General features: G+C 35.9%; 3 protein-coding genes across 15 annotated transcripts; 1 reads left to right on the forward strand and 2 right to left on the reverse strand.

The window, feature by feature from the left end:
* Positions 1 to 388: 388 nt before the first annotated feature.
* On the reverse strand, positions 389 to 14421 carry LOC122409244 (alpha-ketoglutarate-dependent dioxygenase alkB homolog 7, mitochondrial). 4 transcript variants are annotated; one of them, XM_043416641.1, is made up of 5 exons: positions 2385 to 2739; positions 1789 to 2050; positions 1160 to 1333; positions 956 to 1083; positions 389 to 669 (listed from the first exon to the last, which is right to left on the reverse strand). In XM_043416641.1, the coding sequence occupies exons 2-5, from the start codon at positions 2044 to 2046 to the stop codon at positions 537 to 539; spliced, it is 693 nt and encodes a 230-aa protein (XP_043272576.1). In that variant the 5' UTR covers positions 2047 to 2050; positions 2385 to 2739; the 3' UTR covers positions 389 to 536. The 4 variants fall into 4 exon arrangements, with proteins under 4 accessions (XP_043272576.1, XP_043272574.1, XP_043272577.1 ...); XM_043416639.1 differs by lacking the exon at positions 2385 to 2739 and adding an exon at positions 2166 to 2378; XM_043416642.1 differs by lacking the exons at positions 1789 to 2050; positions 2385 to 2739 and adding an exon at positions 14229 to 14421.
* On the forward strand, positions 2885 to 21416 carry LOC122409239 (kinectin-like). 10 transcript variants are annotated; one of them, XM_043416620.1, is made up of 16 exons: positions 2885 to 3036; positions 4038 to 4211; positions 4521 to 4684; positions 6923 to 7105; positions 7854 to 9005; positions 9127 to 9723; positions 9906 to 10057; positions 10126 to 10300; positions 10947 to 11033; positions 11179 to 11427; positions 11555 to 11698; positions 12360 to 12470; positions 12834 to 12974; positions 13237 to 13317; positions 14430 to 14675; positions 19058 to 21416. In XM_043416620.1, the coding sequence occupies exons 2-16, from the start codon at positions 4061 to 4063 to the stop codon at positions 19076 to 19078; spliced, it is 3654 nt and encodes a 1217-aa protein (XP_043272555.1). In that variant the 5' UTR covers positions 2885 to 3036; positions 4038 to 4060; the 3' UTR covers positions 19079 to 21416. The 10 variants fall into 10 exon arrangements, with proteins under 10 accessions (XP_043272555.1, XP_043272557.1, XP_043272560.1 ...); XM_043416627.1 differs by lacking the exon at positions 14430 to 14675 and adding an exon at positions 16653 to 16692 and having other exon boundaries at positions 2886 to 3036; XM_043416621.1 differs by lacking the exon at positions 2885 to 3036 and adding an exon at positions 3289 to 3583.
* Positions 21417 to 21535: 119 nt separating this feature from the next.
* Positions 21536 to 25567, reverse strand: IntS11 (integrator complex subunit 11). Its single transcript, XM_043416631.1, has 6 exons — positions 25416 to 25567; positions 25045 to 25132; positions 24209 to 24467; positions 23308 to 23730; positions 22360 to 23184; positions 21536 to 22102 (listed from the first exon to the last, which is right to left on the reverse strand). Exons 3-6 carry the CDS (start codon positions 24455 to 24457, stop codon positions 21812 to 21814), a joined length of 1788 nt encoding a protein of 595 aa, XP_043272566.1. The 5' UTR covers positions 24458 to 24467; positions 25045 to 25132; positions 25416 to 25567; the 3' UTR covers positions 21536 to 21811.
* Positions 25568 to 25669: the final 102 nt, after the last annotated feature.

Consider the following 25669-nt stretch of genomic DNA (forward strand, 5'->3'; position numbering starts at 1 on the left):
AAGTCACTGACATTTTCGAACAGAATCGTCTGGCAAACAATTCGTTTGTCCATAACGAACGTCGGGTCAAAAGTTGTATTCAATCAGTTCCTCAATCACTTTTGTTCGAAGTTGCTCAGTAACGTTTTTCTGAAAGATTGTTCACGGTTCAGACGAAGCCGAGAATCTTCCATATAACGAGAGAAACGAATGTTTTTGGCGAGTTTTGAGACACGCGAGTAATTGGATGAGTCGTCGTGAATGACTTTCAATCAAGAGGATGAGAGAAGCGTTTTTTCGTTCAATCAGGAATCGTGAATAATTTGCGACATTATTTACCTACAATGTCGCGTGTACAATATGTTTTATTCGCCAAAAGCGATGCGAATAAATTAATGCGTGGAAAAAATTGTTGTTTGCCTTCTTTAATTCATTTCGATTAACCATCGCCCTCTTTGTTATATACACTAATACTTTTATACATTTCGTTGTACATAATTACAATTTTTTTCTTTACATTATCTATTTTAATCAATAGGTAACATCAATGACTAGTTTCATTCGGTTAATGGCTCAGGTTCGCTTCTACATATCACAGAAATGCGACGACCTTTTATCACCTTTTTACCGTTGTAGACAGAATTTTCGTTGTCCAGAATCTCGTGATTGTATTTTTGTCGCGCCACACCACTGCAACAAAATAAATGCCACCAAAATCATTTATAAATTTTGCTAATAACTGGTGCAAGCATTTGAATGTTCCACACTCAATTTGTACCTGCACATGGAACAAAAATAAATCAGGATTTGATACATTTTGTGGAGTACAATATGTTGACACGCAAACTAATCACTCTTGATACTATTTTGACAAAACTTTCAGTTATAAGTACATTAATTTTCCAGATTGAAGCAAAATAATAGTGGAACAGTGCCCTGAACATGAAAACGAATGAAACATCAAAGAGAATCAAACCTCATAATGTACAGAGATCTCCTTGGCAGGAAAAAGTCTTGTGCAATTTCTTTTTCTTTTCCAACCAGAGTGAGGCGCATAACGCAGTCGCTCAGCAAGCTAATACCTGCAATAACGTCACCGCAAAACTGAAAAATGTATTTTTTTTCTCATTATTAGATGCAGGGAATAATTGAAAGTCCAACAAAAAGTAATTCTTCTTACTCTGACACTATCCACATGGGGCTTTATCACACCCTCTTCGGCCAAATCCAAGACATGCACTAAGCCCAATTGGGGAGTTCCTGGAGGAAAAGCTTTCGCTCTTACTCGTTCAATTATTTTACTGTTCTCCTCGTTCCATTTGCCCCTTTCAGTCTCTCGGTAACCATGAATTGCCTGTAATAAAAATTATTTGCGAATGGTATTAGAAAGGTGAGAATCGATTAAATCGTAAGGTATAATCAAGTCAAAGAAACTTGGTCTTGGGACAAGTACATTGACAGTCCCGTTGTCTGTTGGTTATAATATATTGAAACAAAATTATGAAGAGAAATGCAAAAAAATTACATGAATATGAAAATTTATAACTTTTTGGTAGTTTATGTTTGTTTATAGTTGATGTACAATATTAAATTCAAAAAATGGCAAAATATATATTTAATCGTTAAGAACAGATGTCGTTTCGAACAAAATCGAATCACAAAAAGAAAAAAAACATGAAAATATACAACTATGATTATTCATTTTGTTATTGAGCAACGTAATTACGGTTCAGTTTCTTAAACCAGGGTCTCTGCTGCATAGCTGTCGATATTAAAATAATATTTAAATGCGAGATAAAATTTACTAACACCGTCCCAATGAGAAAACTCGTACCGCAAACGTTTCATGTACGGTTCAATTTCACGGAGAATTGAATCCTCTTCCTGAGGAGTTATGAAATCAGGTATAACTTTCATTGTTGCGGTTAATTCAGTTTTCCAATTGTCCGTAGGATAGTCATCATGGGTTTCTATCGTGTCAAAGGAGAACGAAGCATTTTCTATTCGTTGAATGTGACCAATGCGTTTCCACATTGACTTGCGTCTCAATAATGTTCTTACGATCATCGTACTAACGCGAGATGAAAAAGAAAAAAAACAAAAAACTCCACTTATAATTGATTCCACATGACATATTCTTGATCATCGGAAATAAAAATAGTAAACATTTCATTTCATACACTCACAAATACAGGCTATTGTTATTGATGGAATAGGAAAAAATAAAAGTTTTGGCAATGTTGTGTTACGTGTTGCGTATAGAAGAGCCGGTGCGACTACGCACACCTTCACACGTTTTTATTCGTTCGTTTCAAAAACGAACTGATTAGCTTGAAACTCATTCCGGTTTTTTTCTATTATTTTTTCTCTCTTAAACGCTGTAAAGTAAAAATGTTTTCGAAAACCTTGTAATACGTTGAGAATCTGATGCTGAAAAAATGTAGATAATAGATAAAAAGTCGGCGACGTGCAGAAGAAAGAAGAAAGTATATATGTGAAATGGTAAATGTTGGCGATGTTGGTACACGTGGAACGTGGAACGAATACAGCGCAGAAGCAGAGCGGAAAGGGGCGGAAGGGGAAGGGAGATACGCTCGTAGTAAAGTCTTGAATGAATCTTCTCGAAAATGTCGGATTGATTAAACACCGAGACACTAAGCCGAGTTTGTTTGTCATAAATATCGAAGAAACAATAGTCCCGTTAACACAAATGTTCAGCAATGACAAGTTTGGAGAATTTGTGAGAGAGCGGTACAGTTAGAGTGGGGGATAAAAAAAAGAGAGAGAGAGTGAAGGAATTTTTGCATTCCTGAGATCTGCAAGTGGCTGCGTACGTGGCAGAATTGTCGGACCAATCGTTGAACGCGTGATTTTGATAGGCGTGGCTTATACATGCCTCTCTTACACTTGTGCTCTTTGGGTTGCTTTGGGTGGCCGGGCAGCCATAATTTCTCGTGAAAAAGTTATTCTTCTCGAGCGTGTGAAAAGTTTCGATCCTCCCGTTGTGCTAAAATTCACGGAAAAATACGTTCTACCCGACGAGTTCGCTGAGGAGAGGTACACTTGCTTAATTAAATAAATTTTATACTATTTTATATTTTTTCTCGTACATCTTCTCGTGGCTAGAGATATTCTCGCACATACTTTTTTCTTCCGTATTCTTTCTCTTCTTCCTTTGGTATTTGATACATAGTCGACAGTTTTGTACAGTCGACACCGGAATTCTTTCTTTTTTACCGGTTCTCTCTCTCTCTCTTTTAAGGAGGGGTTTAGTGGTCCAACGTAACATCTTCGTACTCGGGAAAAACTCCAAAATGTTGTAATTTCCGCGGTTTAGTCATACCGGCGCAATTCTCGCTAGCCGACTCCTTTTTTTTAATTCTCATTTCACTCTTTCTATTTCTCATCCCGACATCGAAAATACGTATTTGCTGACATATTTTCCCGTTTTTTCTGTTCAACCTTTTATCCACTCTCAATTCGTGTATACCCCTCTATATATTCCAATCGTTGTAACTTCGCATCGTTGTATATGTGCTTTAAATATTTACGTTTATTGAGTCTCGTCGATCATTGTCAATTTTTCGAGGTCATCCGCGCCCTGGTATTGTATTACCAAGTTTTTCTTGTCTACAGTTAAAATTGTACTAGATCATTACCTATAAAACACTTTTCCCAAATTTTTTATTTCATTTGAGCTGAAATTGGGTGCTGTCCTGATCACTATTAGCGTCATAGAAAAAGTAGAATTTCCAAATGATTTTCTTAACATAAAATTGAAAAAAAATACATTCCATGTATGACAATTGAACATAACAATTATTGTTTTCAATGCAAAATATAATACAATTGGAAAGTATAATTTTTTTCACGGTAGCACACTGGCTAAGCTGCCATAAGCGTGACAAAATTCGTTCCAAATTTCTCTCTCAACATGAATATCTTTAGGGAGAAACAAAAAAATATTCTTCATTGATGTCAAACACAGAATTCTAGCTATCCAAATGTTCCTTAATATTTTGAATTCAATACTAAGCACCAAATTTTTTGTAATGCAGAGACGAGACATTATCGGAGCACCATGGATCTCCACACCAGTTTGGTTTATGTTGCGGTTGTGGTAGTCTCAGCATTTGTTATCTTTCTTGTCTCTGTATACGGAATCAAGGAAAAATCTTACGAGGAGGCTATAGCCGAGCAGAGGAAACTTCCGGATGATCATCTTCTTATGGGTGAGAGTGCACTGCTTGTTTGAATGCCGAATCAAATTTTTTGTTCCATTCATTTCTTTATTTTTATTTGTAGACCTTATTATTGTCCAAAATAAATTTTCTACTCAGTTTTTTCTGCACGGATCTTACAGGATACAATTTTTCTCATTTGATATTAACATAATTTCAATATTATCTAAGACTACCTAGGAAAAATAAAAAAAAAATAAAAACATTACACCAAAATTCTGCAAGAAAATTCATAAAAAGACAAAACTTCTGTACAACCCCCACAAAATTTTGTTACCATGGCGATATTATGGTTTGCAGGTAAAAAAGAAAAAGGCAAAGACAAGAAGCATAAAAATAAGACTGGAAAGAAAGCTAAGGAAAAGAAAGAAGATAAAGAAGAGAAAGAAGAAAAAACGGAGCACGCCGCTGCTGTTCACTTTGACGAAACGCCGACTGTGTTACCACCTGAACCAACCTTTATGGTATGACTAATACTTTTTCCACAGGGCAAAAAACCATTATTAGTTTATTTCGGCTAAGTTACTAGACTATTACAATATCTGACAGTGCTGCATTCTTAGAAAAAGAATTGCTTTTGGTATTTTTGACACAATAAGCCTAATGACATGCGAAAATTCTTAAAGCACTTTATTTGCACGTAAAAGCTTTGGAAATAAATATTCACACCTCTTCGATCTTCGTTTAACATTAAACAAGTAAAGAGATGGTAACGTTTCTTTGGTGTTAAATTTTATGGCAAATCATACCAGATGGAATAAAAATTGATTTATTATTAAAGTCTTAAGGCTTGAAGAGCAAATTCTATTTCAGAACACTTTGAAAATATTTCGAATTTCAGAAAAGATGCATTTTGCCGGAACACTCCCGAAATAGTTACGAAAATATTACATATTCAAAAGAGTGATACAGTCCACTAGTTTTCTCGTCATTTTTCAGGATAAAATAGTGTAACGAAGAAATATATTTGCATTCCATAAAGGTTCGAACCTCTAAAAATAGTCATTGATATTATGTCGTATACGACAGAAAATCTCATTTTGTTAAGAGAGTAGAATAGAGAAATCTGCAATTCTCATTGGCACCTTTTTCTCGTGTCCTCGAGCATTGGGCGAGGTTACTAAAATACTGCTTATATCGTAAACTGACGCAAACATCTCCCGTTCCCGCTTGTTTTACGCATGAAATATGGTACACCGGCTCGCGTATCAAATGTTCTCCATGCGGGTCATCTAAGGAATCGTCGGATGTACGTAAAATATGTATTTCTGATATTATATCTGTATATACACTAATTTAAACATATATTTGCCTTTTTTTATATGTACACGAGTACATAAAAGCGAAAAGACAAAGTGTAGAATTCCAAATGCGTATAATTTTCTCTAAAGCTCCCAACTAGACCAGGATGTGCGACTTTAAATGGCTTAATGAAGTGACAATATTGTATGAATGTCTCGTCGCTTCGAGCACAAAAAACATTCGTCCTTGGAGTTTAAAATATCCATCATTTTTGCTCGGATGAAATTTATTACTGCTGCTGTGTAAATCTCTGGAATATGCTTTTGTTCTCGTGAAAGAATTTCAAAGCAAATACGATCGTCACTTGTTTTCTTTTAGCTCAAACTCCGCAATGTCAAAAATTCCATGAAACTCCAAAATTTTTTCGTTTCGAATAAATTTTTTCTAGTTTTCACTTGATCCGTGTTTGCAACGCTTAGCGATGCCCTGGTGAGTGATTTCCAGTTGCAAAATAATATTAGTTCGCCATTATTGGAAAAGCGAACGCTAGCACGTTTAATATTTTTTTTCTGTACAATGTTCATTGATTTTTGACATGCCTTATAGTACGAAAAAAAAAATTTCAAAATTTGCATCCTTTGTCGTAATTAACGAACCGTGATTTTTATCAGCGGCTTTTGTGTAATCGTTTTGTCTCGTTCTTTTTAATGGTTTTTTTTTTAACACTTGGTCGTCTGTTTGCATAAATGTGGTAGACGGATTGAGCACAAACTCGCAGCTGTGACGAAGTCTTTTTTCGAACGTGGTCGCAAACATCGATTAAAAATCGCCGGATTGATTAAACGACGTGAATCTTTTTCCTTTAATATTTTATTTCTATTTATAAGCCTCTTGACGAAATCCAATGCGAGAGAGTCTTGTTTGTGTTTGATTTTGTCGAATTATCGTGTCAGATTACAAAGAAAATGAGTCGGAGAGAAGGCAAACAGATTTATTCGAAAACTTAATTATTCAGAGTTTATCGGAGCTAAAATAAGGATGAAAGAGTGATGCTTGGAATGATATTGCGGATTTATGAATTTCAGGTATACATGTTTGTCAAGAAGCCAAAGTAGAGACGTCTTTAAGGTGACGAGTGAACTTATTTATCATTCGTTAAAGTTGATTATGTATTTTAGTTTGTGTTGTTAATCTCTATTGACTTTTTGCAATGTATTAAAAACCGATAATCTCACCGAACCGGCGAATTTATCGAAGAATATTTGATATATAGCACGGAAGACCGAAGAGGGGTGAATTTATTTTCTCATTTACATAATTTTATTTGCCTTTCGCGATCCAACGCTCGAATAATTCAATTGCAGTCACTTCAATCATGCACGTATTCAAAAATTCTGGCTTTATAAAAATAACAATTGGGAAATCATGCTTTTCGTCTGTTTGGGAATAATAATATTCAGGAAGTTGGCAAAGGCGCCAAAAAGAAGAATAAGATCGAGAGGGTTAAACCAATTCTCGTAAACAAGGATGACTCGTCGGTACACGTGGCAGAATTAACGGAACCGGAAAATCCGCTTACCGAAGCTAATCATTTCGATCGTATCCAACCTAAGGACAGCCTCGAATTGATCCGCAGCCATAGTGTGAGTCATAATAATGGGAATTTTGTTTTTTTTTTTTTTTTTTTAATATTTTTTTTCTCCAGGAAATTTGCATATTGACGTTATAAAATTTCTGAAGCATTGGTGAGAAGCTGGGAAAAGGATTTATTGGGATTTTGACATCTCTTATGGAGCATGACTAACGATGCTTTGTTTGCTTACTAAAAGAATTTTAGAATGCTTGGGATTTTGTTAAGTTTTATTCGTTGGATTTTTAAACTTAATTCCCCAAAACCACTTTATTTTTCTTCGTTCGATTTTTGTTCAATCGATACATTGGATCTCGAGAAGGAAGAATATTTATTTCTTGAAAATATTATTAAAACGTTATACAACGGCAATTATAAATTTTGCCATTTGCAAACAGTAATGCCAAAATCATCGGAATTTGGAAGAGTAAACATTTATAATGAAAATAATCTGAAGTGTGAGACAAGTATCATCCGATGTTCACGACTTCACAAATTTTCCCCTATTTTTGTCCTTTTTTGACTGTGTAAAGCTTCCGCGGATCCAAAGATTCTCTTTTTTTAAAACTTTCTGACGTCAGAATAAATGATGAAATTTTTTGTATCCTCATATTTTATCGTGTTATGAAGATATTGAAAATTCATTTCGATGGATAAAATGTGAGCTTGGTCACGAGGTTTGGGGGGATTAATTTACTTCGTTGTGTAGAAAATGGCAAACATATCGAAACATCTGATAAAAATTGAAGTTATTTCGACAGAGAGAAACGGCGAGTGTGCAGCAGGCTGTCCAATCGGAGCCGATAATAAACAAGTCGCCGAAGGAAACTCCATCGAAGACGAAGAAGAATGTTAAGGAGCCTGTTAAAAAGAAGGAAGAATCAAAGGACGAAAAGAAAGAAGCGGTCGTGGCGAGTGCGAGCGCCCCCCAACAACAGCAACAGCAACAAGTCGTGAAGGAACTTGCGAAAGAACTGAAAGAAGTTGTCAAAGAAACGATTACGGTTACCGCCAGTTCAACACCTGCTCCCGTCAACACCACTGCTCCTGCTGTGAGCAAGGAAACGAAAGATGCTGTTCAACCCTCAAACAAAGAAACGAAGAAGGGCAAGAAGAAAAACGACATTTTGGCGCAAATCGGTGGAGATCGCGATGGTATAAACGTTTCATTGCTGATGCCACTTGTACAAAAAGCTGAGCTCAGTCGTTCCGAAATTCAAATTTTGATCGACCAACTGTTGAACAAACAGCAAGATAACCCTTCGGAACATTCCGAATGGACTGAGGGTCGCACCGATCCAGTTATCAAGCTGAAAAAACAATTGGCTGAGAAAGAAAAAGCCCTGAGCGAGGAACACGAAGCGAGCGCTACTTTCCAAAACAAATTGAAAGAACTTCGCGCCGAATTTAACGCAGAGAGATCCCGATTCACCAGCCAGGTTAAACAGCTCGAAGAAGCGTTGAACGTTAAAATCACCGAAGCTCAAACTCTTCACACTCGCATGCAACACATTTTGGAATCTCACGCCGCGGAGAAACAAGGATTCGCTCGACAAATCGAACAGCTCCAGGCTAAGGTCAACGAAGACGCTGCTATCATTCACAAAATGCAGGAAGAACAAGGCCAGACTCAGGGCCAGATGCAACAGGAACTCATTGCCCAAAGAAAACAGCTCGAAGTACAGTTTGGACAAATGCGAGAAAACGAAAACGCTCTCAAGGGACAATTGGCTCAGAAACACATTGAGATTCAGGAACTTCAGACCGTTAATATCAACGTGACTCAAGAATTGCAGGCTACTTGTGAAAGTAGCACTGCTGAAATCGAAATGTTGCGACAACAGTTGGGCATGATGGACGATCAACTTGTACACTCCGAGGCACAACTCCAGGACGTTGCTAGACAACTCGAGGTTCGTTTGATGAAAGTTTCATTACATTTCGGTTCTTTTTCAACATATTCAAAGAATCAATTTGTACTTTATACAATAATGATAATATAATCCAAGATTCATAAAAATGTTTTTTCAACAGGAATCTCATCGTGCTCATGCTGATTTCGACCACAGGCTAAAAGGAGCTCATCGCCACGAGCAGGAATTACAGAAGCAAGTGCACTCGCTTCAGGCTGAGTTGAAAATGGCGAAAACCGAAGCGAGCGAAAGCTCAGGATTGAAAAATGAATTGAATAAAGCACAGGCGGAATTGATGAAAATAAGAAGCGACTTGTCGTCGTCCAGGAACGAGGTTAAATCCGAAGCAGCTGAAATAACGACACTGCGAGCTGCCATCAACGAAAAAGACGAACAACTCAAGTACTATCAATCGGAAAGTACGAAGATGGCGAACGCGCTTCAAGATGAACGAGGCGAAGTTGCTCGTTTAAGAACGGAGCTCGTTACCGCTCAGGAAGATCTTAGAAAACAAAGAAGCGAGATCGAGAATCTTGTTCAACAATTGACCAAAGCTACTGGCAAAGTCACTAAACTCGAACTCGAATTAACAAACGCTACTGCGAACCAGGTCACAAAGACTGAGAACGAAGCCCTGCAAAATGGGGATGGTAAAATCTCCGATGTTCAGCTGCAGATAACTAGGCTGCAGGAAGAAAACGATAGAATCTCAGCACAGGTTGGTGGTTCCTCTTGCTCTCGGTTCTGATGTGTGTATTTTCAAATCAAACAGTTTTAAGTATTTCTCTCCCGTGTTATTGCGTGGTCGTTCGTCTTTGTAAAATGCAAAGTTGGATAATTTTTTAAGTTTTCATCAAATTTCAAAATAATTAATGCAAATTCAATGATATTTTTCCACAGCTCGGCAGGTTTGTGGAACTCCAAAAAGAATTGAAACAATTGCGCGAGGAAAACGAATCGCTTGCTTCGCAATTGGCAGCCAGTACCGAGCGTCCAGCAGCGGAGGGTCGTGAAAACGGTGTCGAGGACAAATTGCTGGAGCACACGAATTTGTAAGTTGGAATTTGATTTTTTCATCTTTGATCGACTATTTATAATAACGTATAACATTATTGTGCAGGTTGGAGCAAAAAGAGAACCAACTCGGTGCCTTGAAGATCGAATTGGCTAACAAGGAATCGGAGCTCGTTAAACTACGCGCCCTGGTTGAAAGTCTCGAGACCCAAGTGAACAAACAAAACAGTGTGACGAAAACTTTAGAAGAAGATCTTGAAGCACAGCGTTCCAAGAACAACGTAAGTGCACTTTTCCATCTCTCATTTCCCTACCTTTTCATATTTGAAAAATAAAAAATTCACATTAGTAAATAATCATTTACATTTGAATTAGCTCTCCTTCGATTCAATTCGAATCATTGAAGATAACACGCATTTATATGTCGCTTCACGCGTCACTTTTCGATTTTCTGAAACGGACCGATTCCTTTCACGGAAACTTTGAACCAATTCTTTGAAACTATTTTACAAGACAAATGTATATCCATTTTTCATCTGGAAGATGAAAGCCTTTTCATTTTTTTTTTCATTTTCACTATGGAAGGTATGGTTAGTCTTAGGAAAACTGTGTTAAAAGTCCAAGCCTTGTAAGGAATTCAAAGAAAATTGTTACTCGGAAAAAATGATGAACAACTGTACGAACAATTGACTTTGAAGACATGACATCGTTGAAATTTTGGAATGAACAATATTAGGGAAAAACTGATACTCCCGGAGTGGTGTTAGATTCTGAATCTTCGGAATTCTGATAGGCTGCATAAATAAAAATCATACTAAAACCTATAAAAGTTTCCATCACTTTTCCAACTTCGCTGCTAATCCGTAACTCATAAAATATCTCTAATTGGATGTCAATTTACGTTTTATACTTACGAATTAATCGCAGGAGTTGCGTACTAAGAACTGGAAAGTGATGGAAGCGCTTTCGGCTGCAGAATCGCGAGCTAAAAACAATACCGGAAAAAGCATTGACGTAAGTCGATCTTCATAAATTTCATTTCTACTAATATGCGCCCTGCTGTATTTTCCGAAAGTGGAAAAGGAACGAAAAAATGTTACCGTGTTATGGTGAACACTCTCGAAGAGCAACGAATACAATTGAGATTTTATTATTTCAGGAGAGTGTAGAAAAGATCAGAACCGATCAACAGGAATGGACGAAATCTCTGTTACAAAGGATATTCCCTGAAATACAAGTGTCAGAGAAATCGAATGAGCGCTGGCTCGAAGCCTTCGAAACTCAGGTCGATGTCGTATTGACAGAGTTGAGAACACGTCGAGATTCGGATGAAACGGGCGACCTTGAGAAGCGGAATGAGAATCTTCGGGGCATGGTTTCGCAATACAGACAAATAATCGACGAAACGGTTCGTGAATTGTGTTCATTGAAATATGTTAAAAAAACTGATGAAATTTCAGAATTCCATAGGGTACTTTCAATAAACTCTCTTGTTGTTCATTTTAATTCTAACATTGTGAAATAAAATGTTGCAGGAAAGTATGTTGATGAAACTCCAGAGTCACATGGAGGCGGAGGAATCGAAATGGGTATCTCAATTGATGCAAAAAGAAAACGAGGTGTCGAGTCTTAGGATAGAATTGAGAGAACTTCAGAAAAATTTGGTAGTCAACGAAAAGGTGAGCAATCATATTGGTCCGTAGTGATCGTAGCCAGAAATGGCGTATTGCTTGTTTAATGAGATAGCTCATTGAATTTGGAAAAACCGTGAAATTCGTAGGAACAACGGGATCATACCTAACCCTTAAAAATTCATTTAGTATATTTGCAGCTTTTTTAAAAATATTTTTCGATACAATTTGTTTACTTGATCGCTGATTTTGAAAAGTATTAGAAGCCAAAAACTGAATTCACATGGAGTTTTTCATTATTTTGAAATGGAAAAAAAGGAAAAAACCAGCGCCTCCAAAACTTTTTGCGTGCTCTGAAAAATATACTTGAATTTTCAAAGCGTAAATAAAATCCTTCATAATTATGACTGAATTGAATGTTCACATTCGACCCCTTGTTTCAACGATGCGCCGTTATTTCAACCGTGAGTTGTAGTTCAAATTTAACTTTATAATTCTCATTACGGTGTGCAAAAGTCGAAACAATACTAACGAAGTAGTAGAAAAAGCAGCGGGTGGCTTATTATTAAGGAAGCACAACTAATAAGCGACCGGTCGATGTAATAATATTTCAACGCGTTATTCGCGTAAGCATTATTTTTCCGAGAGCCGTATCTCCCCTTGATCGCATAGAATAACGCACATATATGGTATACTATGGTTGTGGCAGTTGGCGAGCCCTGAATCTCACGCAACTGTTGACTCCCTCGTGTATGACAGTGACGGAGTTGAGTTTGCATTTAGCTGTATCGAGAAATCACTGCCTACGATCACACGACAGGTACGGAGTAATAACTCTAGACGCCGCTTACTAACTGCCGCTCTTTTCCATACGATATTCAAGTTTGTATCGTTGAAATTCAACACAATAACTCTTTAGCAATATTGTTAGTATTATCGCAGATGTGGACTTGAAAACAGTGGAATGTACGTCCTTTTTCAAGGATTTTTAGATGTAACCTGTAAAAAAGGACAAAGATCGCATAATGAACTAAAATATTAAAAGGATTTTGGTTGTATTCCAACTTTATGAATTTATGTCGACCGTTTACAGCTTTTTGTTTTCTTTTATCTTAGTGGCCATTGACCCCGTTGAAATTTGTTATTTCTACCATTGTTATGTTGTGTTTGTTGTATGCGATAGTTGCAACAAAAAATAACGGAGCTCGAAGCCCGATTGACGGAGGAGGAAAATCTGCGGGCAGAATCGAAGGCTGAAATATTGGCACTCAAACAAGTACACAAGAATTCGGCCACGAACTCGAGTCACGAAAAAATGTGCGAGGTACGTGTTCAAAACTTCATTTTCATTCTGGAAAAAACAACGAAATTACAGTTTTTCAATGTAGTCATGTAACGTATAAACCTACAATGCTCATCCATATAATTCTACTGCAAAAATACGAAATATGCTTTTTGTTTTTGAGTAAACGTGGAGCTATAAATTTAGGCGATCCAAATTTCAAATCAGTTTCCCAATTATTGTTAAATAGATGTAAACACTTTTATGACCAATCTTTAAAACGAAGTTCGATCATTATTTCCAGACTGAAATTCGAGGAGGCAGCGGTAACTCTGATCAGACGATCATAAACGGCCCAGCTACTTCCGATTCTACAAAATCCGAGGTTAGTTTAAAGCTTTGCCTCGCATAATCACATAACAGTATAAACCTTGAACGATACCGCAAGGGCATGAGGGACGCGAAACAAGAATTTGTGGTTTCCTAATCAATGTGCAACATAAAAAATGATGAAAGCACGAATAACCGATCTAGAAAATAATATCAATGTAACGGTAACGCGATTTTTATACAATCAGCATTATATTCATGTTCCATTTTTACAAGCCTATTTATCAGACGAAAAAAGCTTCTAATCTGCTGCTACAATAATTTATGCTTGAAATATGTCCCAGAAGCGATACACATTTGGTTTGTCCAAGTTGTTGCGATCGGTAATGCCAAAGATTTTTTTGTTCGGGTGTAGGTTTTTTTAACGACGTTTTAATCTTACTCACATATTTCCAGCCAAATGTCTTTGTCAGTCCAAATTTCAGTGAAAGGTTATTTAATCTCGCAGATATTTTCAACGGCGATTCAAAAAAATTAATTGTAAAAAAGTTTTTGCTAAAATCTTTAACGAATAATGGGACACTTGACAAACATTTTTGAGAATATTAAGACATTTCTTCGTCATGTGAGATGAATCTGTCAATTTTATTGAACAGCCATCAACTTTTCAAAAAATTATAAAAGGAAATTTATGGACATTGAGAGTTTCCGTTCAAAAAGTAGAGTTTCGGATAAAACTATATGAGAGAACACCAATGAATTTATCCCCTGCGTAGAAAAACAATGATATGGGTATAAATTTACAATCAAAGAAATTGTCAATGACCCGAACATATGGGGTTGATATTCTTGGTTATTTTTTTTCATACAACTCACGATCATTATCCCTGGTGTATATGCTAGTTACGAAACATCGACTACGGAACTATATTTTCTGGCTCAGAAGCAGCAATTTTCTCAACTTACCCATAGAAAGAGATTGTTTGCTTTTTTGCGATATAATCTGCGAAACATCCCGAAGAGAAAGTTGCAAAGCTATTTGAGACCGCAGCCATAGTTCGTTCAATGCCCAATATCTCATCGAAACGTTCATTCCACACAAGACACACATACAAACATTGACACATGTACACAATGACACGATTAAATATATATGTATATATGCAGCCAACGAGAGCAACAGATACTCTGATAGCTGCATTAGAAAAAACTCTGCTAAAGAACGCAGATTACGAAAACAGTTCGGTAAGCGACAACACCGCGAGTTTCGAACAGTCACAGCGAGAAAACGACGACAGCTCCTTAACCTCAGAAATAAATTCTAATCACTGTCACACGGCAGAACACGAGACTCAGGCTAGTCGGAACCCCTTGAACGGCCAACATCAGAAAAAGCACAAGAAAAAGAGGAAGGTAAACCCATAGCCATTTCAAAAACAACAAATACAACAACAAAAAACAATCGTCACAAAGAATTGCAGGACCGATTTGTTTTTATTTGTTTATTCTACAAACTTGGTGCACCGTATTCAAACCAATTTCGGTTTATACCTTCCTTGTCTCTGTCACGCGTATTGCAAAGTATGTCTGTACAATGAAAGATAAGAATGCATGAAAAAAAATTACGAATCTTGTGCTGATATTCACGCTAAAATTATCGCGATATTTATCGCGTTCTAGTTATTGCCAATTGTCATTCATTTTAGTAGAAAAAATACATTTTTCTGTGGCGCGTCAAGTTATTCGAAAAATATATTAAAAACATTAATGATTTGTTCGAAATATTTTTACGAACATTGTAATTTTTGGAAGTGCAATGAAATGTTCGATCCAAAATTAAAAATTCAATCCAACTTTCATCAAAAGTCGAATTTAGTTTGAAAATAATACTCAAAATTCTATTTTGTCCTTTTCACGGTCATTTTTCCTATTCAATTCATTCAATGCGCCTCGAAATACGAACATTAGCACACGAATAGTTGGATTCAGTGGAAATTTATGTGCAAATAGTAAAAATTGTATTTGAAATACTAAAAATACTCACCGGAATGTGGAGTCAAACTCTTTATCTGATGCAATAATATTTTTATTTTCACCAATAAATCAGGTCACCAATGATCGGATCATAAAATTACATTCCCACACGTATACATTTCAAAGAGCGTCTTCCCTTACTTTCATTGAATCTAAGTTACAAAGGTTATTCTCAATGCTGCGCATCCTTCTTTGTAGTGAGTTGATGGTATTTGAAAAACAAAAATAAAAATCCAAAATCATGGAAAAGAAAAGGGGTTCGAAATAAAAAATGCTCAACTGAGTTGACAAGCATTATTTGTTTATACAAAGTTCTTGAGAGCGCACTCTGAGCTTCGACAATGCAAAGACACAAGGGATTTCTATCCTCTTATTGAAAATCATACTCGTTTGTTAGAATGTTTGGAAAAAAAAAACAGAATATGACTCTGGGATAGCGTAGAACCTGTTGATTGTATTTTATTTCCTCGATTGTACCATGATCTGCATATATCTTCGGTAATATTTATTTCGTAGTTGGTTGCCTTGAGGACAATTTATTGTTGTTCTAGTTGAACTTGACAATAACTTTAATTAAAAATCTATGGTACTTCCAATCTCTGGTGGTAGAAATGGCAATTAATTGGCATGAGAATTGTGGGTCGGGACAAGCCTTTGGTTATATAATCTCAATTGCGTCGAATATTTTTCCTGTAATGAACAATCCTTTGGTATGTGTCTTGTAGGAAAATCACGCTGGAATTTTATAATGTTGGAATACAATGAATGATCTTTTTCCATTATTTTTCGATTCATTTTTTCATGATCTCAAGTTTTATACGGAAGAACTAACCTCAGAATTTTGAGAGAAAGATGAAAAACAATTTGAAAATTTTTCGTACCCAAATGTGCGCAGAATAATATTGGGCCATATTATTGCCCACCTTGAAAGACAAAAGTGATTTCATTGCACTCCGACAAAGCAAACTACAAAATCGTGAAAAATATTTTTAATCTATTCTGCTCTTAACCGTTCACGGAAAAGAACTTTCGCAGAAATGAATCAATTGTTTAATCGGGAACACTGTTGATGCAATATATACAAATAAAAATATATAAATGTAAAGAGCTCGATAAAGTAACAATATTCCGAATGCCGTCCCTCTGTCCCAGTGTTTGTCCTGCACATTTTTATTCTCGCTACAATACGAGGGAAAACGCGTAACGGGTCTTTCTATCCGGTAGGAAAAAAAAAATTAGGATGCGCGTACTGTTTATGAAGGATACTAGAGTTATTTAAAAGTTTAGCCTCGGCATTATATGAACAAGGAGGACAAAGTAAATAATTATCAAATGTGATTTTCGTTGTTCCGACAGTCCACTGTGAAACCTGCGAAAAAGTGGCGCAGATTTTCAGGTACGCTAAATAAATCAGAAGTTAAGTCTGAAACGTAAATTCTTTGTCATATTTATCGAAGTGTATAAATAAATATTTCGTAAAAAAGTCTGTAATGAGCTCTTGGTAGCTATTTCTTATTCTTTAATCATATCATCTTGTCAATATTTGTCAAATTTCCATTGATATAGTTTATGTTTCAGCTCTATTATTATTATTATTATTATTTATTTAAACTTAGGTTGTCGATTTTTTAAACGCTTCATCAGGTTTTGGTTCATGGCAAAGCCACTCTCAAAAATCAGTAATCGCCATCGATTAATTTGATATTTTGTTACGTTTTCTTAAGATACAATTTATCGTCACACACGCACCTTTAGTTCATAGTGTTTAGAATTGATAGTTCATTTATTCCTTCATTTCGTTTTTCTTCTATATCTTTTCAATGGACATAGTGCATAGTGAATGTGTTCCGCATCTTGTCAGTTTTTCCCAGATGGTTTATTGACATATTTATTCATTCTTTTATTCCATTAAAAAAAGAAGCGTCTTATTGTGTTTTTCAAATGTCTGTTGTGCTTGTTGCAATTGATATGTAATTGTACTAAACCCAAAAGAGAAAGACGGTGGGAGGAAGGGAAAGAGAGCGTGAGAGTGGCTTATTTGAATATATTTTTTTCATTGTATTGGCTTAAGGTGTAATATCATTTGGGAGTCATAGAGTCGTTGCTTGGAAAAATTAAAATGACAACTTCTTTGTCCATCAATCTGCGTTGCTACGCAGTACTTTTTTAGTCTGAAGTCGATATTCATTCTTTTCAACCCATAATTCAAAGGGAAAAAACAAGAAATTCACGTTGATAATAAAATTATATCACGTTGTTATTTTCAGTATTCAAAATAGTAATGTGTCGTTTAATATATCTGTAAATATGGTCCCATCAATGGTTCTCCATCTTTTCTTATATAATTTTTCTCTAAATGCAGTAAAATGACCACTCTCATGGAAGTGTATATACAAATGGCGTCGAGACGCTACCGCGTCTCTTGATTATAATCGATCGATAGTGAAGTCCTTTTTTGTAAATGATAAACAAAAAGGCCGATAAAATAGTACATAACATTAGGTGACTGAACTTACAGTAGATTAACATCAGAATTTCCAAGGAGTACAAACACTGGGGTACAGGGTTCATACGAGGCGTTAAACCGTTCTAGGCTTCGTTTAATATATTCGGTGTCAAGCATAAATACAAGATTATCGTTCATTAATCTTAACAAATCCTCGCCAAAGTGTCGTAACGCAATTGTGCTCTATAGTCGGAGTTCAGGGCTGCAAATCATCCATCCATTAATTATTCGAATAATTTACTAATGAACAAACGAAAGCATCGTGTTGAAGTCATTTTTTACTTGTATGAAGAGAACAATATGACATTTCGTTGCCAATTTTTTAACCAATAATTTTGGATGCTTATTTAAAATAATGGGCTTTTTGACATGTTAAAAAAAGTGCAAATCAATGGCAGTTAGGTGAATATCAGAACCGTAGATTTCATTCCTTACGAAACACTCGTATTTACCTTTCATATCACTCACTTTTTTGATTACGTTCCTTTCCACGTGTTTTATTTGAAACTTAGCCATTTATAATCTCTTCATTCATTATGAGTTGCGTCGCTTCTGCAGTAAAGAACACTGCTGTATAGCTAAAGAGAATGGATCAGTCGACTAACCTCACTTGGAATTTTCGATATCGAAATCCTTTGACACGGTTTGACCGATTATAAAAAGGCTCTGTCAGTCTAAGCAGGACGACGGCAAAAATCGACTGACAGAGCCTTTTTTTAATCGGTCAAACTGTGTCAAAGGATTTCGATTTCGAAATTTGCAGCTATGTCTCTCGTACTTACGGTTGCGATATACCGACTGATCCATCCTCTTGAGAGGGTAAGAGATATAAATGGATCGAATTCTTTTTATCAATTTTCAAGAAAATTTTGTTTGTATCAAACGAATGGAAATAAACGTACATTTCATTCTGCTACTGAAAAATATCAGGATTTCTCTAATTGCAAAGATTTTACTCGACTGAATTTGATCGATTTTCATTTCGACCCACCGCCTCAAACATTGATGTATCACAAGTGAGTAAATGTTTTATTCCGTTGACAATAGTTTAATGTATTTTGAAAAAATAGTGTATCGCATTGTTGTCCTGTAAAATTGTTGTTCGATGCAAAGCAAGCTTTAAGTGTTGTTGCATCATTATCTGCTTTATTTATTTCACGTTGGGTTTATGGTGCGAGAAATTGTTTTATCTCACTTGAGATAATTCATTATGGATATTTCATGTGTAATATGTGTTGTTTTATTTATTTTTCAGGGTGGGTCAGGAAAAAAGTAATGTCTAAGAACAAACTGCGCTAATGGATTGAATTGCATACTGCGCTCGTTTCGTTATTCCGAGTAATAACAAAACATATGGACAGAAGAAGAGAAAAATGCAAGACAAGGGAGAAGAGAGAGAGAGGACAAAACGTTATAGTGTTTAATAGAGAGCACATACAGTCAAAGCTGTGGACTCGCGTGTTCCGGTGACTTTGCTACTGAGAAGACTAATATAATAATGAAATATTATGAATAATGTTTATTATAAACGGTAGAAACGAACAAACAAAATACATATTTTATTATGCGGAAGAAAATATAAAGGATTAGAGAGAGAGAGAGAGAGAGAGTGAGAGAGGAAGAGAAGAATGAAGGAAACAAAAAAGATCGAAAAATAAGTAGTTAGTTGAACGAGATTATTGAATTGGGAAAAAAAGCGTTGAAAAAAGAGCAAAAAATAATACGATGAATACATAGATTTTTAAGACTTACTCGAACCATTTATTTAGCGTCAAGTGGACAGAAAAAGGCATTGACGAGAGTTTTATTTGCACATTTTTTTACTAGATTAATTATAGAAAATGATTTGTTTTTATATATATATATTATATATGAAAGCCAAGGGGAATCCGGAACAGTACAGCGAGATGTTTCGATTTTGCGAATGAATAATTTGACGATAGAATCTGAAAAGGCAGCATAACAATGGTAATCGGTTATGGCATTTGCTAACGGTGGTAGCCAGTATTTCTAGTTGAATAATTGCTGGAGTGAAAGTTGACGATTATATCACGAAACAAAAGCGTATCAAAATTTCAGCACAATTTCTCGAAATATTAATATGAGTTGCTGCGAGGAGACAAAAATGTCCGACCCCTTGGCAATTATTTAATTAGATATTCGTGACGTCTCAATCCTTCATTCATATTATGAATAGATGAATGACCGTGTCGGTTTTCCTGAAAGAATGAAAATAACGAGAGGAGTATTGTCATCGATGGGAATCGTGTGCATTTTAAAGAGATGAAAAATCTGCAAAAAAACAAACGTATTTATCCAATCACATGTGCAATAAACGTCAGAGTCTCGTACGTTGGTACAAAAAGGAAAAAAAAGAAACAAAACAAAGACAACAATTGATTAACGAAGTTTGAATTCTCTATTAGCAGAGATATATGTATATTATTGAGAAATTGAAATGAATTTAACAAGATGACTGGTCGACTCACAAAGAGAGATTAAAACGTAGGAGGAAATTGTAATATTATCAGGCATTAAATACTAGATCAGGTTTGCACCAACGGATATCCGGGCGAAAATCCGCGACAAGTCATATCAAATTAACAACAAAATAATAGTAATATTAATGATAATAATAATTTTTAATAATAATAAACAAGAAAACACACACAAGCACGAGTGTTCAATTGTGTATCGCGATTGAACGAAACCCTCGAATGTTCGAAGCTAAAATGGTAAAACGGGAACACGCTCTTGCCATCACAAAAAATGTTATCAAAGTTCACGTCCTTGAAAATCAACGAAAAATTCTCATTTTTTTTCACGCTTCGTTTCATTTCTCATTTTAACTGCAAAAATCTTTCAGACTTTTTGTTGCACTCTAGGCATCGATTGGAAAATTCATAATTTCTATATTAAAAAAGAAATTTTGCGAGTAAGTAAATGAAAATTTGTTGCTTTTCAACAACGCAAGTTTCAACAGCATCAAAGAAACCTCAACGTCGCACAATCAACAGCGATGCTCGTGTCTCATGTTCCAGTGAATCATGTAACGGGGAAAACCTTACAAAAAAATACAATAACAAAAATATTTCAATCATGAATGTATAATCGCAGTATTTTGGGAACATGCTTGATACAACCCAGTTACAAGCGACAGGATAGCAACGTTGTAACGAGAACGATGAGTAAGATCATTAGAAGAAACGACTAAATGTGGTGGTTCTTTTTTTGCGTTTTCACCGAGCCTGGCGCAACGGATGAATCTGGGCCCGCTGCTATGAAAAACTGAAAGTTCGTTCATTCTGTACCGTACTTATTTTATATACATTTTATAAATATACAGAATAAGGGGTAAATTGTGAACTAATTTGCTTTTGCTTCTTCGGGATGAGGTGACAGTGGGTCGTCATTACAAATAAAGATTGAAAATGCAAAGAGATTCGGACACGAAGAAATTGTTGAGCGCATGAGTTCCCGGTCGATAATTCGACCGAATCATCAATGTTATGTCGTCAGTAAAATTGAAGTTATTGATTGAATCTCTGTTAAAAAAGAATGAAAAAAAAAAGAAAATAATTGAAACAATAAATATTTAAGAAGATCCGAATAAATTTTGAGGCTATGATATATTCCCGGTGACAATGTTGGTGTTAAATTATTTGGATTATTGGTCAGTCTTAATACTTGTTTAGTGTTGAAAAATACTTTCCTCATACATCATACAGGAGAATTTTCATATAATTCATTTATTCGAGAGTTGGAAACTGAGGTTTTTGCATTTTTTTCTTACAATTTCAATGAAAAAGTATGTAAAAATACATGTTTAAATTCCACTTCAATTTTCAAGGTCATTCGATTTGTGAAAGATGATCTCGAACATTTACGTAAACGTGAAAATATTCATTTGACAATTAAGTTTATAGAACTGTTGTGTATTTACAATGATTATCACAGAGGGACGTATGAGTTTGGTGTATATCCGATCTGAGTGAACATCAAGTACGATTTAACTTAGCATAGTTTGTAGAAAACCGAGAATATAACTGCCCAAATCCTCGTCTTGATTTGTCCATGAGACGTAGACACTTTTTTTGTCGTCTTCGTCACCTTCAACCTTTACGAGGACCGATTCGACTGAGATTGAGCCGTCGGTCAATTGGACCGTCCAACCGGTCAGTCTTTCTTTCAAAGGTTGTAAAAGTTTGAGAGTCGTTGATTGGGCCGGTCCGGGATCCCTCACTTGAACAGTGGATGTGAAACGCACGACGTGTTTCGAAATGCCGGCTGCCTTGACCACCTGTGAACACGAGAATAATTCCAAATCATCAGTGACAATCATTTGATTTTCATCAGTCACTTTTTGAACTGTGCATGAAAAGCGAGTAGGTTTTACAATTTTCGTAATTGATAATTCGGAAAGCGTGATGATTAAAAAATGATTATATTTTATAATTCGAAATCCTGTCTTAAATTTTAATTTTTGAATTATTTTATTCGAAAATACTTGGCATCAAATCTGTGTCAGCAGTGTGTAAAAAAATAAGTAATAAAAACCTCGTCGGAGTCTACGAGACAGGCCCAATCTTCCTTGAGCATCAGAACACTGTGAAGAAGTCTTCGTCGTTTCGGATCAGGTGGAAGAGCCGAATACCTTTTGGCTTCTGCTTTGAGTAGCGCTAAGGAAGCATCGACTGGAACTTTGGAGGTAGTTGTAATGACGCAAGTTTCGCCATTCGCGGGATTGTAGCAGTTGATGCCAAATTCTTGTTTGATTTTTTCTTTAAGAAATTCCATTTTAGCGAATTCCCCGTGGACGAGCATTACGTTTTTGGGCTCGCAGTACTGTATCAGCTGCATGATACCTTTTGCGTCTGCGTGAGCCGAGAAAGACATGTATTCAACGGCCATTTTAACTTCAACGATTTGCCGGTTTTCAAATTCGATTCTTTTGGCACCGCCAAGGACTTTGTGACCGACGGTACCCTGAACACAGAATCCTGGCATTATAACCATATTGGATTCGTTTGGTGCCCATTTTTTGAATATTTGCAGTGACAATCCAGCGTGCAGCATTCCTGGTGTCGCGAAAACCACCATCGAACCTGGATTATCGATGTAAGCCTTGTCAAACGGTTTTATGTGCTTGAAATCGAACATGTTGCGCTGCACGAACGTCTTTTTTATTTTCTGATTCGTCCACGTTATAAACATCTTATAATAATTATTAGCTTTTTCTGTTAACCCCAGAGCGAAGTAAACAGGAGCTTTGAGATTCATTCTTTCCCAGTAAGTCTCCAATAATATACACAACTCTTGAGCCCTTCCAAGAGCGAATACCGGAATCAAAACCTTTCCACCGTGATCGATGCATTCGTGTACCTTCAAAATTCAAGTATATCATTACCTTAAAGAATATTTACTTACTTCGGTTGAAATCGAAAAAGGAAATTATATTACAAAATGAAAGAAAGGGGGGAAGATCGATTGGTAACGATTAATTACCTTTTTTAAGAAATCACGCTCACGACATCGTTTCGAATCTCGTATCGTCGTAGCATAAGTCGACTCCGAGATGAGCAAGTCTGGACGGCATTTGTCAATCCACGCGGCTCCCAAATGTCGATCAGGAGTCATGTTATAATCACCCGTATAAACGATAGATTGAGAGCCAACACGGACCCAGAACATTGCTGCCCCGAGCACATGACCAGCATAATAAGCTTTTATCTCAAGCTCTGAATCTACCATTACTGATTGATGTAAAGTTACAGCTACCACTTTTTTCATACAATCTTTGATCATTTGAGAGGTGAAAAAATTACTCTCGCCCTTTCGCTCAACGGCCACCTTTCTCATGTCTTCTAAAAGTATTGGCGCTATAGCTTTCGTAGGATGAGTCATGTAGATCGGACCAGTATAGCCAATCTGAAAAAATAACATGAGTTATGAGTCTTCATATCATTTGTTAATTTCGAATATATTTATTACCTTAAAAATACAGGATACAATCGTAAGATCCAAAAATTTCTACACTTTCTAAATTTGACCTTGGAATATGCAAACTTAAAGATAATGAATCTGACCTCTGATGAAGAGTAAGGTACTTGTTTGTACTCATCGGATGTTGATCTATTTTTCTGGGCTGAATGACAAAATTTTTGAGAACCCTGCTTCTTATTTCTTTTTTTGATTTATGTAATTGAAATTGAGCTGATAGTTACAATTGTAAGCAACTGTGTTTGCTTTCTTTTAATGCATTTTTTTTCAGCCACAAAAACTAAATTTTTCAAATCCATCATCAATTGTCGTCTCAAATAATAAGATACAAAACTTGTGTTCAGAAATGCTCTCGATTTAATGAAGAGAGTTTTGCGTTAAGAAATAAAAAATCATTTCTACGTACCATTTCTGTAAAATAAGGTAATGCACCACAATGATCCAAATGAAAGTGTGAAATAATGACGCAATCTATGTGATTTGTCACTGGACCTTCCGCAACTATGTACGAAAAGTCTGGAAATCTTCTCTCATCATTGAAACCCATATGCATACCACAATCGAGCATTATATTTTTGCCACCCATAGACACAAGAATACAACTTCTCCCAACATCTTGTCCAGCACCCAGAGGTGTCACTTTGATGTCTGGCATTTTGATTACACTGTAGAAAGAATTTTCTAAATATTAAGCAGAGTTTATCGCACAGATTCAGTGAATATCGACCTAAAATCTGCATGATGAAATTTTTATGATGCTTCATAATCAAATTTCTAATTTGATTGATCAAAATTACCTAACAAATACCAATATTATACAATTGATTTACTTTTAACGGAAGACTTTGGTTAGAGCGATAATGATGGGTAATAAAGTTGCTTATACCTCCAAAAATCATAATAATGTTTGAAGTATCTTATTGCATATTAAAATTTGCTAGTTAACTCAGAGTAATTTGTACAATAAATCATAGATTCTGACTTATTCTCATCAAAATTTGGATTTCCTCCAACAAGTTTCTTTATGATATCGTATTATTTCTCTGGTATAATTGTCCCAGTAATTTTCAAAATATTGCTTTTTATGCACGAGCGAAAATAATCGGAAAACGTATAGAACACACATCAACGATAATACATTTGTTTGAAAAATTGAGGTTATACACGGCAGGAGTGTTCGTGCGTCAAGCGGTAATGAATTTTTGATAGAAACATACGTTGTTCGATGAACTTCGAACTTACCTCTAGTTTTTGGCCAAAGATTAAACAATGAAAAACTGTTTGCAGCTACCGGTTCGTGTTGTCACAATCCTATTGTCATTTCTCACACCTTGCACACAAGAAACAAAAAGAGATTTTGTACAAGTATATAAACATCGCCAAACTTCGCACCACACAGTCAACCAGTCATGAGCATAATAATATCAGGATCAGCTGATACATTCGTTGCTGGTTACTCAGGACTCAGGACACGGACTCAGGAGGAGTAGTCAGGGCGGTCAGGGCGGAGCCAATGGAGGATTAGTATTCTTGTGGAAGATCTGGAAGATTGAAGAGCGAGGCCGCCATGTGGCCAACTACCACACATTTGAATTTAATGATCATAACCTTACATTAACAATCTTTAACGTAATAGCGTGGGGTATTAACCCTACTGTCTAATAAAATAATGCCCGTTTTCTTCAACGTTAATCTGAGTTTAAACTCGGTTCATCCTATCTCGAAACTATATGAAAAAAATTGAACTGAGTTTGAACCGCGTCGGAGAAAACGGCCGCCATAATAAGGGATCTAAAGTGAACTCGAACCTCGAACAGATTTTGAAACGTATGTTCCATAAAAGTTGCACGAAAATTTCTATAGATGG

This window comes from Venturia canescens, chromosome 4, assembly GCF_019457755.1.
Source record: "Venturia canescens isolate UGA chromosome 4, ASM1945775v1, whole genome shotgun sequence".
Classification (NCBI taxonomy): domain Eukaryota; kingdom Metazoa; phylum Arthropoda; class Insecta; order Hymenoptera; family Ichneumonidae; genus Venturia; species Venturia canescens.

Coding starts and splice junctions, on each gene's coding strand:
- IntS11 (XM_043416631.1), bottom strand. CDS start 24,457: ATGCCAGACATCAAAGTGACACCTCTGGGTGCTGGACAAGATGTTGGG. Junction 23,731..24,208: donor TACCTTATTTTACAGAAATG/GTACGTAGAAAT, acceptor TTATTTTTTCAG/ATTGGCTATACTGGTCCGAT. Junction 22,103..22,359: donor GTCTCGTAGACTCCGACGAG/GTTTTTATTACT, acceptor TCGTGTTCACAG/GTGGTCAAGGCAGCCGGCAT.
- LOC122409239 (XM_043416620.1), top strand. CDS start 4,061: ATGGATCTCCACACCAGTTTGGTTTATGTTGCGGTTGTGGTAGTCTCA. Junction 10,301..10,946: donor CACAGCGTTCCAAGAACAAC/GTAAGTGCACTT, acceptor AATTAATCGCAG/GAGTTGCGTACTAAGAACTG. Junction 12,975..13,236: donor GTCACGAAAAAATGTGCGAG/GTACGTGTTCAA, acceptor CATTATTTCCAG/ACTGAAATTCGAGGAGGCAG.
- LOC122409244 (XM_043416641.1), bottom strand. CDS start 2,046: ATGATCGTAAGAACATTATTGAGACGCAAGTCAATGTGGAAACGCATT. Junction 1,084..1,159: donor CCCATGTGGATAGTGTCAGA/GTAAGAAGAATT, acceptor TACATTTTTCAG/TTTTGCGGTGACGTTATTGC. Junction 670..955: donor AGATCTCTGTACATTATGAG/GTTTGATTCTCT, acceptor ATTTTGTTGCAG/TGGTGTGGCGCGACAAAAAT.